Source organism: Corvus cornix, chromosome 2 (genome assembly GCF_000738735.6).
Source record: "Corvus cornix cornix isolate S_Up_H32 chromosome 2, ASM73873v5, whole genome shotgun sequence".
NCBI lineage: Eukaryota > Metazoa > Chordata > Aves > Passeriformes > Corvidae > Corvus > Corvus cornix.
In genome coordinates this window covers 93872396-93887407 of record NC_046333.1, presented here as the reverse complement: position 1 = coordinate 93887407, position 15012 = coordinate 93872396, and the positions used below count along the sequence as shown (strand labels likewise).

The window sequence follows — 15012 nt, the reverse complement described above, 5'->3', positions numbered from 1 at the left end:
GAAGAATTCAGGACCAATTTCTCTCCAGAGGGAAGGGTTTCTGGGCTCAAAACTAAAATGAGTGAACTGTATGAAAGACTACAGAAACCCTCAGATACTACACTCTCTCAAACATGGGCAAAAAATGAAGTCAGACAGTACTTGAGAATTATACCCCATCGAAAATGTGAAGAGACTGTACAATGCCAGGAGGAGAAATCAACACACACTTTTACAGAGATGGTATCACTAGGTTTGGTTTTTTCTTGGTTTGCTGGGGTATTTTTAAATTTTCATAGGAAGAACAAGAAAATAAACTAAAAAAACAATTTTCATAAGCGAATAAACCAAGAAATTTTGCACAGTTGACAAATTACGATACTATTCACATGACAGTGGCAATACCAGTTACTGAAGAGCCCAGATAAATAACTTAAGATCAACTCCAGGCCATAATTCATTTCTCACTGATAAACAAATAACATCCTTGGATTCAGCTAAAACATCATAAAAATCCAAGAAAATAATGACTAGATATGCCTGATAGATATTTATGGCACTTTTATAAAAGGACTGTGATAGTACTTCATTATAAAAAAATTATTTTTGCCCATCTTTTAGGTACTCTGACATAATGGTATCACTAACATAAGAACCTCACTGAAATTAAGATCTCCATAAGCCACAGTGAGTAAATCACACAGCCTAATAAGCTCATGTTACCTTCCCAGTGCAATAATTATTTACATACATGCACACTTCTCCCTATCCTCCATGTATTTTCAGACGAAAAGGAGCCTGGTAATAGAGAAATGAGTTAAAAGCTGTAGGACTTCATAAAAGTTCAACAAATCATCTTTATCAGCATATGAAGGTCTTCGATGAAAAGCCCTACTGCTAGGTCATATTAGGTGTGATTTAAAGGAAAGGTTGATCACTTAAGTAGAATCTTTTTCAATACAAAAGCTCATTTTCAAGGCTACACACATGACCTTTCCCAAGTAACATTTCTTGAAAATAATCCTTAGAAAAAACAAATCCTTTGATAGACCACGCAAAATTAGAAGCAAAGAGTTAAAAGAAGAGACACACTTGAGACACAGCTCAAGGGAAATTTCTCCTTGTATTATCAACACCCAATCTATCCCCAACTCTTTTTGTTTGTTTGACCCTCAACTTTCCTCCCCCTGAAGGAAGGTACACATGCAAAACAAACTGGTTACACATGGAATCCTTTTAATATCTAGGCAGATATAAATACAAATACACACAAAAATATCAAGCAAATATTAAAATACACAAAAATACACACAAATATTTAAAACAGAACCTCCAGAGTCCTGAACTGAAGGACCATGACTGCGAGAATTATAAACTCCCAGCCAACCTGAACCTGTAGGGGACTTGCTTCTTCAGCTGGATCCCTTCAAGTTTATGGAGCCTGATGGGATTCATGCCAGGATACTCAAGGAGCTGCCTGATGTCACCGTGAGACCTCCCACAATGATTCTTCAACTGTCTTGGGAATCTAGAAAGGTCCCAGTTGACAGAAAGCTGGCAAAGGAAGCAGACACTGATCTCTTCTCTCTGTTGATCAGTGACAGGACCCAAGAGAATGGCCTGAAGTTGTGTCAGGAGAGGTTTAGGCTGGGTATTAGGAGAAGGTTCTTCACATAGGTAGGTGGCTAGGCACTGGACAAACCAAGCCTGAGAGAGTTAAGAAATGTCTGGACAACACTTTCAGGCACATGGTGTGATATTCTTGGGCATATCCTGTGCAGGGCCAAGAGTTGGACTTGGTGGGTGCCTTCCAACTCAGGATATTCTATGATTCTATGAAATATATCAGGGTCCTTAATTATGGTATGGTATGGAGACGATGAGGTAGAAGGGCAAAAACTGGGTTTCACCTCCTGTCCACAAGGTCAGGCTGCAGAGACTACAACTCCTTGAACTACTCTGTTGTTTTTCCAAGGTTTTTCTCACACTGCCCACAGCAAATCCCATTACATTAATGAGCAAAATCTATGTTAATGCACTACTTGGCTGGCAATTTTAAGTGCACAGACGTCACACTGTTAAAGACTGCATTTCCCTCAGCAACTGTTACTTAGTAACCCCCTGCACATAAATAGAATTTTACATCACTGCATATGTTTTGTGAAGGCTAAAATCCATGCCTCAATTCTATAGGCAGGAAGGAATTAAAGGAGTCATGTGGGCAACTGTAAAACAAAGTTGCACCAACTACTGTCAGCTGCTTCTCTAGGCAGAGAATATAACTGGAGAGAAACCTGTGTGTAAACAAGAAGCTATTTCCACTGCCCTTCTCTTGCTGGTATTTCATCATAAAAAAGGAGCAGGTAGACTTGGGCAGATTTCCTGGTATTATTCACATGCTGTGCAATGGAGACTTCAGACATAAGGACAACAGACCACACAAAGCTCTTCACCTCCTCCCCTAGAGGTAGTATAACCCACAGGCTATGTAACTTCTGGGTAGAATTGGTACTGCCAGAGCCACAGCCAAAACAATACTAAAAAAAGCTGTGTGAATCAGATCCAGGACCGAACAAAACAGGTGGAGCATGATGGATAAAAAAAAAATCTTAAAATAAATGCAGATTAGAATCCATCAACTCTAAATACAAAAACTTAAATAGCTGTACTTTATTAACCTATATATTTGATTCTTTCCATATATAAGCTACTTGTGATTTGACTGACAGTCTAACTCAAGTAGTTTGAATCAACATGGGACTTCATAATCACTTTAGACCCAGAGATTGCCTTTTTAGCACTGAACAAAAGTGGTGGCCTGCTGGAAATACCTAGACATCTTTTTAATTCAATTTCCTACCATAGCAAATAACATATCATCATTAATCTGCTTAGGCCTACCCTTTGCCTCTAACACCCCACAGTTTTATCTTCTAAAATGATTTCCTGTAATAAAAGTGGATTATCTTGACAGAAAGCAACGGACTGAGTTACATATAACTTCATATAACTTCATATTCATATGAAGAGGTTACAGGTAAACTATATTTGCAGTTATTAAACCAAGCAAATAAGCATAAGCATATAGATAAGCAAACACACTTAATTTGCAATTCTTTTAGCAAGTTTACAAGCCCTAAAGCCTAGCACTTCCCCTTAAGTACAGCATTCACATAATGATTTCTTACTTCTTCCTAACAATGAAAAACAGTTATTCTAAAACAGGATTTTAAAACTTTAGGAAACCAAAATATTCCTCCTCTCAAAATTCCTCCCCTCAGCTAATGTCCTCGTAAGAGATAACTCAACAAGAGTTCCTCCTTGCAAAATCCCAGAGAATCAATCCTTTGAAATATGGGTTCCTACTTAAAGCTTTGTTTCTGTCACCTTGATCTTAATAACATTGTAACAAGCAAGATATCCCAGCTCAGATCAGAAATCTTTACTCCAGGAAAGCATCAAGCAACTTTTTTCTTTTAAGAAAACAACATTAGGCTATGAACCATTTTGAGGCTTGAAACTAACAACATTACATCGTGACTAAGAGAAGTCCAGGTGCTCAGAGTTGTCTCTGAAGTTCCCAATTTCTTAAAGCCACAAGACCCAGCTTGGCAGCGCAGCAGCAGAATTGAGAACTGAGCAGGAGACTCAGCCAAGTCTTACTCAGCGACTGAGACAATTAACTGGCCATCTGGCTCCTGCACAAAGACAGCAGCTCTGCACCTGTTCCACCAGCCCACGGTTTGCAGTCTAATTGGTTAAAGCAAGCCCATGGGGCAAAATCCAGAACAACCTGTCATCTGCTGAGACCAGATCTCAAAGCTGGGATGGAAGCCAAGGGCCCCTGCTCCTGGCGGAGCCAGCTCCCTCAGGGGCTACATTCAAGACATGTTCAGAGGGTCTCTCCTGTTCTTACATACAGCAGCAGGAGACATAATCAGAAATTATCAAAGACACCCAATTTAGTTGATACAAAGTCTATGTGTTGAGCCCTACGGGCTTCCAAAATCCCATAAACCTTTTATTCTCCCATAATTAGGTGATTCAACAGCTGAAGTACAGTATTATATTATGACAGTATTAACTACATTATGCTATGGCATTATGAACTCTGCAAAATCCCAGAGCAAAATCTGTTGCCTGGAAGATCTCAGCATCCCTTGTCAAAGGCAGAAATATCCCTTGCTCCACTCGTTATTCTTTGTACTTGAAGTCACTGGCCAGTCACCTGTACAATCTGTTGAGAAGGTATTAGAACCCAGAGCTCCCCATCCCAACTGAACACATCCAATGACAGGGATCTTGTGGCCTCCTTTCCCTCAGACTCCATAAAACTTTCATTTTTATATCATTTTAGCAATCCTTATAAAGACTATATAGCACAGCATAATATAATAATAATAAAAAAATAAAAAAAACAACAGATAAGATGCCACTGGAAAGGAAAAGAAGGCAACAGACAGAAAAGGTATATTGAAGAGATTCCTGAATGGAGTTCTATCCCTTCCCTTCCTGAGAAGACTTCAGGAAAGTAGAACACAAAACACTTAAGTCAAAACAAGAGGAAAAGGAGTAAAAGCTTAATTTTTATTAGGTATTTCACCTACTTTTTTCAAGATTTTTTTTTTTTTAAATATTGCATTGTAGAAACAAAATACCAACATTAAAATTAATTTTTCAAGTAAATGAATCTGCAAGAATCCTAATGCTGAACGTTCAGGACACATTGTCAGCACCTACAAACAAATATGCTTCATTTAAGCCAATCTGAATGTAATAGATTACAGTGGTTCAGATTCTCTCAAATAAAATATATAACATAGGTCTTCTCCTAACACAGATTTGATTCTGATGGAAATTAGCACCACAACATAGAAGACCTCCTCTCAGCAAGTATCTATCAGGCAAGTATCCTGCAGCACATGACAAGTTACTTATTTCAGCACAAATATATAACGTTATGCACAGCCTTGACCTAGAATCTCATCTCATGTGACCAAGCTCCAGAAGTAATGTCAATCATCCCAAACACACATCCCAAACAGTCTTCTGTGCAGTAGCGTACCAAAGACAAAACAGTTGTTACTTTGTGCAGGGGGTCTCACCTACTATGAGGTCTGAAGCCTCTTCTAAAACATGAAGATATCTTTATTTATACTAGTACTATATATTTGTTAAATATATTAAAGATATTTAATTTTAAATCTATATATAGTAAGTATTGAAATATATTCAATGTATTTTATGATATATAAATATTTCTCAACTGTTACAGGCACTGACTTGACATTCTGAGTCTCACATGCACCAATCTTTCATCTTCCAAGTCTCAAAACCCCAGAATTGTCTGGAATTTCAGACAAGAGTTTAAAAGAAAAAAATAGTACTGATTACTCAGGCTTTATCGCTGCGCACCATGAGGCAAGTTTCATTGGCTTTAACCACACTGAGAAAACATTTAGTCTGTAGTTCACAGGGAAGATCAGAATGAATAGTCAGACTCCCCAGGGTGAAAGGCTACCAGTCCTGCCTTTTGAGACTAATACAGCAAGCACATCTGCAGCCATACAGGGGCAGAAGCAGAGCATCAATACTTGAATATACACTTGCATTTATATAAAAATATTTTTTAAACCTACACTTGTACTTTTTTCAGTATGGACCTGTGCATGCTTACATAGACATGCATGAAAGAAACAGAAGTGGGATTTGAAGTTTTTGCACAGTTCCACTTCACACGGACAAATTCTAGCCACATTTCTCCCCAAGGAACACAGAAGTTCTTGCATTTGCTGCATAAAACAAATTCTTTAACAGGTAGAAGGTGAAAATACAAAAATCCAAAACAACTTCATGCCAAAACAGTATATAAGTGACAATGATAGTTGGTCATAAAAAAACCCAGAATATTACTTTGATCTTCAGCTTTCAAATCCTGACAATGGCACTATTGGTTTGCTTTGCAAAGCAATGTACTGTGGTAGGCTGTGAAGGTTGTAGAAAGTCATATTATAACATGAAGAGAAAGAACTGGCTTGAAGAGAAAGTAATTTTTGCAGTGGATATGTGTTGTCAGGAAAGTGCAAATTTTCTCTATTTTCTTCTATGGTGTTCACACCTTCCTGATCAGACTGCCTGTTAGCTGGCCATCTCTTCATTGTTCCTGAGCACTGTTAGCAACTAAATATTATTTCTAAGACCTCAGAAAAATCAAAGCAATGCATTTTGACTGCATCAGAGGTGCTGGCAGAAAGTAGCATGCAGGAAGAAACTGGGTGAAAGAAATAGAAGGAAGATAAAGGAAGGAGCTAGACGGATAAGTTAGCTATGACCACAAAACCAAAACTAGAAAAACCCCAGATGATTCAGATTTCAACATCAGAGTCTCTATTTTTTTGAATCAAAATGCCTCCAATGTACTGGTATTTCCATAATTCATCTGAAAATGTCTGCACCATCAGTGAAACCATTCCTGAAGCTCTCATACTGAACAGGTATAACTGAGGACCCAAAAATGGCGATGTTTTGATAAGCGCCTATTTGAAGATATGTCTCATTGGTCAAAGACTTGCTAAGATTTCTGGCTCTTGTGTCTTTTCAATGTTTTTTGAGCTGCCTAGAGTTCCGAGCAAGCTGAGTGCCCTCAGGCCTCCCTAAAATCAGCTTTCAATTCTAAGTCCCGCCAGACCAGCCTGACCATCACTCTGTGGCACTGTGACAAAAATGCAAGATTTCCATTATTGCCTCTTCTTGATTGCAACTGATGCTCAGAAGTCCCCCAAATGCTCCGAGGTAACTGGTATCTATCTTGTGGCTTTCAGCTCTATGCAAATTTTGCTATCTTTATGGCCACATCCACTGGATGCTGTGCTGAAAGATCAGATTGTTTTTAAGAGTGAACCTTATCTCAGCAATCAAGAGTAACATCATATTATTCTGCTTAAAAGTTTTTTTATTTCCTTTTACAAAAACCTTTTTTTCTCCCCCAGCAAATGCTACCAGAGTATTTCCATCAACTTAAAGCAGACGGCCTGAAAAAGTTAAATAAAAAGGAAAAGCATTCCATGACATTTCTGCTCAAAGTGGAAAAATCAATTTCTGAACTGTAGCTGCAGACAAGTTAAATTTATTCACTGTACAAATAGTTCCAATTACTCAAGAAATTTAACTTCTGAAGTGCAAAAAGAAGTTACTGTCAGCAATACTTTGCATGGGAAAGCCCTACAACTTTTTCCTTCTGATGTCCATTACACACTTGCTGAATTTACAATTGAGAGCAAAATTCAACTCAGCTTAATGTAGAAACCCTCTTTTCTCACGACAGAATATTTAGCATCAGATGTGAGCAGTGTTTTGACTCTGTACTGGTGCATAGTGTAAAACCATGTGTTACAACTACCCCATCTGCATGGTCAGTTACACTATCAGAAATACAACTGTGGGAAACTGAGAATTAAAATAAAACATGGTGCCAGAACTCTTCCTTATAGCTGCTGCCCAGGAGCATCAAACACAACAGAGTTAGCACTAGGAAGAAGAAGATGAGAACAAACTTTAAAACGCACTTTTTTACAGGGTTTAATGCTTTAGTAAGTGCTATGGGGCAGGTTTGCCAGTTGCTGTCTCAGACACTGGAGATTCCCCTGTGGTTTGACACCAGATACCCAAAGGTAAAGCTTGGGCATTTCTCTAAAAGGGCAAATACTTTTCACCACAACTTATTTTACAGCTATAACTGCATTTTAAGGTAGCACATTACTGCAGAAGATTTTTTAAGCTCTTCTCAAATATAACCAAGGTCAAAGTAACAGACTAGAATTTTCATCTCACGCAGTTTCAGAGCAGGTGATACAACATTACTGCCGCACCCAGATCATGACCGCCACCACAGTAAAAGCACAAAAGGTTATGTGAGGAAGGAAGATATTGCTCCCTTTCAGGATTGCCATGTCACTTACTGCTTCCTCAAAATTATAAATACGAACAACTTTCCCTTTGTTTTTATGACATGAAGGTGCCAAAACACTGAACAACATGTTCTCAGGCTGAAGTATGGGCTGATTTACTAGAAAAGTCATCTCAGCAGCTAGAACAGTTCACAGAGAGTTCACAAAGAATGCCTACTGCATTACACCCCTGTTCTTCCAGCTCCTTGCTAATTTAAGTGGCACTGGCATTAAACTCATTTGACAGGACATTTATCTAGTTCTGCATCAAAGCTAACAAGGAGGGAACTGCAGAAAACTACCACAAAAACATGGCATCTAAAGCACAAGACCTGAAAAAGCACAGACTGCACTTCCCTCATTTAGTGAGTTCTGCAGGCTGAGGGTGGGAGAACAAAGCCTAAGACCCTACCTCCTCCCCAGCCACAGCGACTGCACCTCTTCCTCTTACACCCATGCACGCTTAACCAGCTCAAGACCCAAATCAAGAAGCACCAGTACTTAGCCACTGTGTGCACAACAGAAAAACATACTTGCAATTTATTTTATGAAACCATTGCCTACACGTTTACTCATTTTTTCACTGGAACACAGATCTAGTCATATATTGCCATGGTTATAAAATTCAGGCAACTCCTTAAACATTAGCAGTGGGCACTGCAGCAGGACCAGAACTTGCTCCTCACTTGCACCAGCCTTGCCTCTCACCTGTAACTTTTCCACCCATTCCTTGCACAGCAGAACACTGTACCTTCAGCAGCCTTCACATGCAACAAAGGGAAACATGGAAGTGTAGGAGTATCAGCTTCAATTCAGGGACGATTTATGTTCCACACAAAATTACGACGAGCTTGCCATATTTTAGACATGAGAAAGATTAACTACTGCAGCTACAATTGACTATACTAATTTCAGCACCCTAGGAGTTTAATGAACAGTCAAGTATTAAAACACATTACTTTGATTTAGACACGTAAGTTGTTCCTTTTAACTTCATAGTAAAGCTATTTGCCCATTGAAACATTAACACAGACTTCTGATACCGTACTGAATGCTGGTGTTAAGGTTAATTTTTGAGGACAGATGTCATAGCTACTTCATGCTTGGCATTCTCAGAGGTTTCAAACAGTACAGTCATTTCTGTATTGCTGTGGTATCATCTCACCAGCAGAAGCACATTAGTGCCTGAAGGCTCCACTCAAGGTCTCCAAGCACTACTATTAATACAGAATGACACTGCATCTGTCCCAACAAACCATCCAGTTAGACAGCACGAAGGTTAAGAATGAAATAGGAAGACAGAGCCAGCACATGAGGATTTGCTCAAGGGCAAAGCTAGGTTGGTGGTAGAAATTGAGGAAAACAGGCATCTATCAAATTCAACTGGTATTGCTTAACCTGACTTCCCTTCACATCCTTAAAGAAGATTTGCCTCTTCCAAAAGCAGCACTTCCTTGTACCAGGCACCAACTTAACCAGACACCAGTTGGTCATAAGGATTCTACAGTGCATGTGTAACTTGTAAAACTGGTTGGTGAAAATCTCATCAAATCTCTCACAGAAAGCACTGGCGCTATCAACATTTTGAAGTTTTTTTCTTTTTTTCACTTGCCATCAGAAAAGATCAAGGGGGAGTGGTTTAATCAATACATCAAATTGCAAATACACCATAATAGTTCCTGCACTCTTTATTGCTTTACAGAAAAAGGTAAAACTCTGAGAAAAAAAAATTACACTGGAAAATAGAAACAGTGCAATACAACTTTGCTAGGGGAAAAAAAAAAAGTGAAAAGGCTTCATGATTAATTTTGTATGGTAATACGACTATTCTTTTTGTTTGTTTACTTTTTACAGAAAAGCATACCCTGAACTTCAAAATCCATACAATCTGTATGTCATGTATCTCTCAAACTGCATGTACGAAAAAAATAATAAACTTTTATCTTTTGAAAATAACATTTCAGAGCAGCTAACTAAGCAAGTAAAAAATATTTCATCTGTTGGTTTTTTCCTTTTTTGATAACTTATGATGCATACCAAGAGGAAGCACCTGGCAAAAACCACACACACAGCTCAGGTCTGTAAGCAGCCTAAGCCATGAGAGGTAGTGAAAGCTTTTATGCTTGCAGATCATTGAGCATATATGAGGTGAACAGTACAACTACCATCATGTGCCATGTTAAGAATTTCAATTCCCTCTCACCAGGAAGAGACAGAAAATTTCCTGCCAGTGTTACTGGACTGCAGCCTTAGTCAGGGTGCAGATTTCGGAACATTAGCAAGGCAATGGGGGGGGAAAAAGAGGAGACAAAATAGAATCTCCTCTAAAGCAGCACAGAACCCATCTGATTTACTGATACGTGCTTACTGAAGCAATTTAGCTTGAACTAGTTATGCTGAGCTCTCCTCAAATGTCACAGTATCCCACAGGGTAGGAGAAGAGAGATCCAGCAGGCAGGAATTGCGCAGCAAGATTGATTTATTTTACAACTCTTTTATAGCCTTTTTTCTTCATAGTCTAATTGGTCAAAGGATCAGCCACCCCTTGGGGTGATTGGCTAAAATCCTAAAACATCCATTGTCAAAATATTTTTCTACTGGACTATAAACAAAGGTTTGCAAGGTCGCAGGTGTTCAGAGTTTATAGAACTCTACTAATATCTTCTGTGAGAGGGAAAAGTATCTCACGGGACTGGAAAGAAGCAAGAGAAATTCTTGCTAGCACCATATTTGTATCCACACTCAAACACTGAGTACCAGTCACTTTATTCAAGTTCTCAAATCGACCACCTCAAAACACATTATAGAATCTAGGTACATAACACAGGGCAATTAAAGGTAAGATTTTTTGTAAGTTCGCTATCCAGCAAGACTTGGTCATTATTAACAGATTATTTTTAGTTCAAATAAAACATTAAATTGCAGACTAAAGACCTTATCAGCACTATGTCTGTTTTCAGTTTTTGCCTGCAATTGCATTTCCCAAGGTTTTTCAGACCTAGGTACCAGAAGTGGCAGTTGGGTTTGATTCCTTGGTGTTTATTTACAGCACACCCCAATTACACAAAGGACATGAACTAGGTAGATAATCCAGCATTTCCAATAATCTAACACATCCCAGGCCTGGATAAATTTCTTAAGCAATCCCTTGACATGGCAGTGCAGTGGGTTTTGATCTTTCATATAGGTCACAAGTTTTGTTTCCAGCTCCCCACTGTACTATGTGACCAAGGAAACCAGGCTACTTGGACTAGGTGCATTTGGTAGTTGCTGTGGAGTAAGCGGGACAATGCTGGAAACCTTCCTTCCAAACCCCTCTTCCTGAACAATCAATGAAATTAAGGGCCAGTTTTCACAGGTAGCAAGAAAGTTCAAAGATTTTGGGATGGTAAGAATGTGCTGTGCAGAATTCTCTAATGAGGAGTAGCAGAGAACTGTGCTGTTGTAACACAGGCAGCTTTAGTCACTGCAAAAGAGATTGTGGCACTTTGTAGCATAATGATGACAAATTATCACAGACAACTAAAACTGAACAAAAACCAGAAAAATCTTCAGTGTCTACTCATCTACATTTAGGTCTATGAAAAGTTAAAGAAACTCATGGCAAGAAACTCTGCACAGCCCATTCTTTTTGTTATTGTTGTTCTTAGATTTATTTATGTCAAGTTCAAACCCAAGTATTAACGCTAAGAAGAAAGTAAACAAAATAAATACTTAGAACATCTACTAATGCATTAGGTAGATGCAGAGTCTAGTATCAATCAAAGTAAAAAGAAAAGAAAATGCTGGGTTCATTGAGCAATTTTTTTGTATCTTATGAAACTCTAAAAAATGCAGATCCATTAAACATACAAGAAAGATATCCCACAGAAATGAGGTGGTGTATGTTACTGCTGTGAGTAAAACAGAAGGGTTTTGTAAACACTCCTCCATATTATTCAGGTCAAACAGACCAATTATTTTTCAAAGCATTCACTTAATTTCACAGTATCTCATTATTTATTAAATAATCACTGTAGCTTGCCATATTTATATATCAAGAGGAGAACAATATTTTGAAAGAAGTGTCACAGCATGGGAAGCCATCTTAATGTCTTTTGCGAATTTCCTAATTTGAAAGCTTCTTAGCATCATCCTAGACGTTTCATAAAGTAATTGCTTTCCAGAAGTCCATTTCTAATTTTGTAATTCAAATACACAAATTTCCTAAATGTAAAGTGAAGCTAGATGTCAACTCAAAAAACCACCAAACAAACCTCACAGTAATCGCTGGATTAAAGGACACTTACTGGACAATCAAGAATTGTGATTGCTGCAGTTGGCAACAGTCTCTTTAATGTCACTACACATAAAACAGGTCTGAGGAGAAATGGTCTGCCAGTGCAGGAGCACTACAGTGGCTGCAAATCTGACCTCAAAGGTTCAAAGAAGCTGCCTAAAATTATGTTTTTCTTTGGTCCTAAAGTTTTAGGAAAGGACTTAAGAGTAAACAGCCTGGAGAGTGAAAGTAATGAAATTGAGGAAGACCCTTGATGAGATGTTCTCCTCTTTCATTTCAGTTCTATTACTATGAGTGAGGAGAGGCAGTTCAGCATTTCCACTGTAGTCTCTGTAGGCCTTCAGCAGGTCTCCCACAGCACACTAGAAGGTCAGTGGGAAAATACTTCTAATCTACAGCAATATTGAACAACAGAAAAACTTACTCTGACTTCAAAAAAAGAAGAAAAAACCAAAGCACACTGTGACATTTGGTTAATGCAACCACGAAGAAATTTAATGCTGCCTGAAAGAACTGAATCAAGAATGACTAACTATAGGGAATCCATAGTACTGCCTTAACCATACATTTCCTGATTTTAAATCTGTGGCCTTATAATTTCTTGTGGCATGACTGCTGTTTTAGATAAAGGGATATTATGCACATTTCTGTGCATAAAGGGAGATTTTGATCAAGCACTACCAACTTGGAAGTTTAGGGGTTTGGTGTTTTGGTTTTTTGACTCTCTAGGAGGACGAGTGAAGGACAGAAGATATTACTACAGTAGTAAGTTCCTGCTTCACAAAACAGTTTTGGTAAATGAACTTTATTTTGACAGCAGAATCAAGTATTCTCCATGAACTAATTAGGAAAAAGAAGGAATTTTAAAGAATTGCAGCAATCCATTTCTCTGTTGATCTGTCCTGTACAACTGCAGTCTCATGGTCACCTGACTCTTGCTCACCACCACAGAATTTGCACCTCTTGCACAGGCTGTTACAATTTGAAGAATTTTTAGCTTTTTGAAGCCAGATGCGCCCCACAACTCACCCTCCTGCCATCCAGATGCATCAAACACATGTGATCCCACAGCAGGAAAGAAGATACAATGTGTTTTTCTAACCAAATTTTATCCTCAAAGACCAAAGCAGGGGGTATTTGGCGCACTACAGTCCATCAAGCTTTGTAAACTTAATGTATCACACCTGCTGGATCTCACATGCTTACTCAGAAAGAATCAAAGTATTTGGCTAAATGCATCTGTTTGGTGCATTTGACTTTGCTGCACAACAGAGTTTTCAAAAGGGCATGTCTGCAAGACCAGTCACCACAAGACAACTTGGGATTCATACTATTGTTTGTACTCAAACTGCAACTTCGGGCCACAAAAGCGTTTTGCAAAATACTGCAGCAACCCAAACCAAAACCATATGTAGCCAGTTGTCCTCTCTTCGTGCTGCTTTCTCCCTATTCCTTCCAGTGTGCTTATGTATTTTCCTAAAGGAGATGGCAAGGAACTAAACAACTGTGTGAGTTCTAGTTTGTATACTTTTTGGGGATAGCTGCTTATCTGCCACGGCAAAGCAAAATACCCACATTCCTCCAGAAAAAGTACAGAACTATCTGTTTATATCATATGTCCAGTGCAAAGGGCAATAGCTTTATACAGTGTGGGCTTAGACTGTAAACTGTTATTTTTGGATGAGGATGTGTGGAGGGAAGATAGCAATAGCTAGCAACAAGCAGTGGGGTTTTTTTTACATATAAATATATATATAGAAAGATGTCCTGTTTTAAGATATGTGAAACCTCTTCTGGTACTACACAGAAAAACAAATAAACAAGATATTATCACAAGGCAAACAGAACACCGCATTATGTGTAGAAAACACAACAGTGTCAGCAGATGCTTAGGAATCAAATAGTAACTTTTAATGAACATGTTGACAGTTTTCTTTTTTTTTTTTTTTTTTTTCCCTCTTAGGGAGGAGATTTTTAAAGCTGTGTATCTCCTTGGACTGACAGTCTTGTCCTCTAAAATCCTCTTATTTTACCTATTTTTACATAGTTTCTTTCTTACGGATAAAGCCAACGATTGCCCAAATGAAAAACTGTCAACACACAGAACATAACTCTGCTCACTGACTCTTAAAAAACTTCTACAATATCATGCTTCTAAGTCTCTTTCATTCATTTCCACCGTGACTGAGAATCTAATCAGCTGTGGATCTGACTTCAAATCTCTCATTAAATCCAGCACAACAAAATCTTCATTTGGCCACATCTCATAGGACACTCCTTAAAACATGGTCATTTTACAGTATCAACTACAAAACAGTAATGATAACAGTGATCTGGTAAACAACTACTGTCCTAAAAATCCCCTGTATTTCACAGAATACATATTTCCCAAGTGGCCCTCTATCTTCAGTTTTCTACACTCACCTTGGCTGACTTCTCAGTGCTATGCTCTCGTTTTCCTGCATGGTTCCCCATGATGGATCACCAAAACTTTAAATTCTGAAAAGATAAAAACAAAACAACATTTTTGAAACCAATACCTTTGTACAGAAATATAAATTAACTTTGAATCTGATACATAGGAAAGAAATTGTTCTCATACAGTAAGAATTTCTACAATCCAAGGTAACATCTGTGAAAGATCCTAAGGAAAAACCCATGCTTATCTGGTCTATTTTGCAAGTTTAAGCAGTGTCAGAAAGCTTTCCTACTTCTGTTAAAAAAAAAACCCAAAAATCAACATGTAAAAGGGAAGGAAATGTTCTTTTTGAAATTTCGACATGAAACAAAACTAGATTAGAAATTAGG

General features: G+C 38.2%; 1 protein-coding gene across 2 annotated transcripts in view; it reads right to left on the bottom strand.

Annotated features, from left to right (window-relative positions):
* Positions 1–14709, bottom strand: part of LOC104685804 (myelin basic protein) — an 84029-nt gene extending 69320 nt beyond the window's left edge. Inside the window, exon 1 of one of the 2 annotated variants that reach the window (XM_010393828.4) lies at positions 14629–14709. In XM_010393828.4, coding sequence (XP_010392130.1) covers positions 14629–14679 — 51 coding nt within the window. In that variant the 5' untranslated portion in view covers positions 14680–14709. The remainder of the gene's footprint in view (positions 1–14628) is intronic. The other variant, XM_010393829.3, reaches the window with a different exon arrangement.
* Positions 14710–15012: the final 303 nt, after the last annotated feature.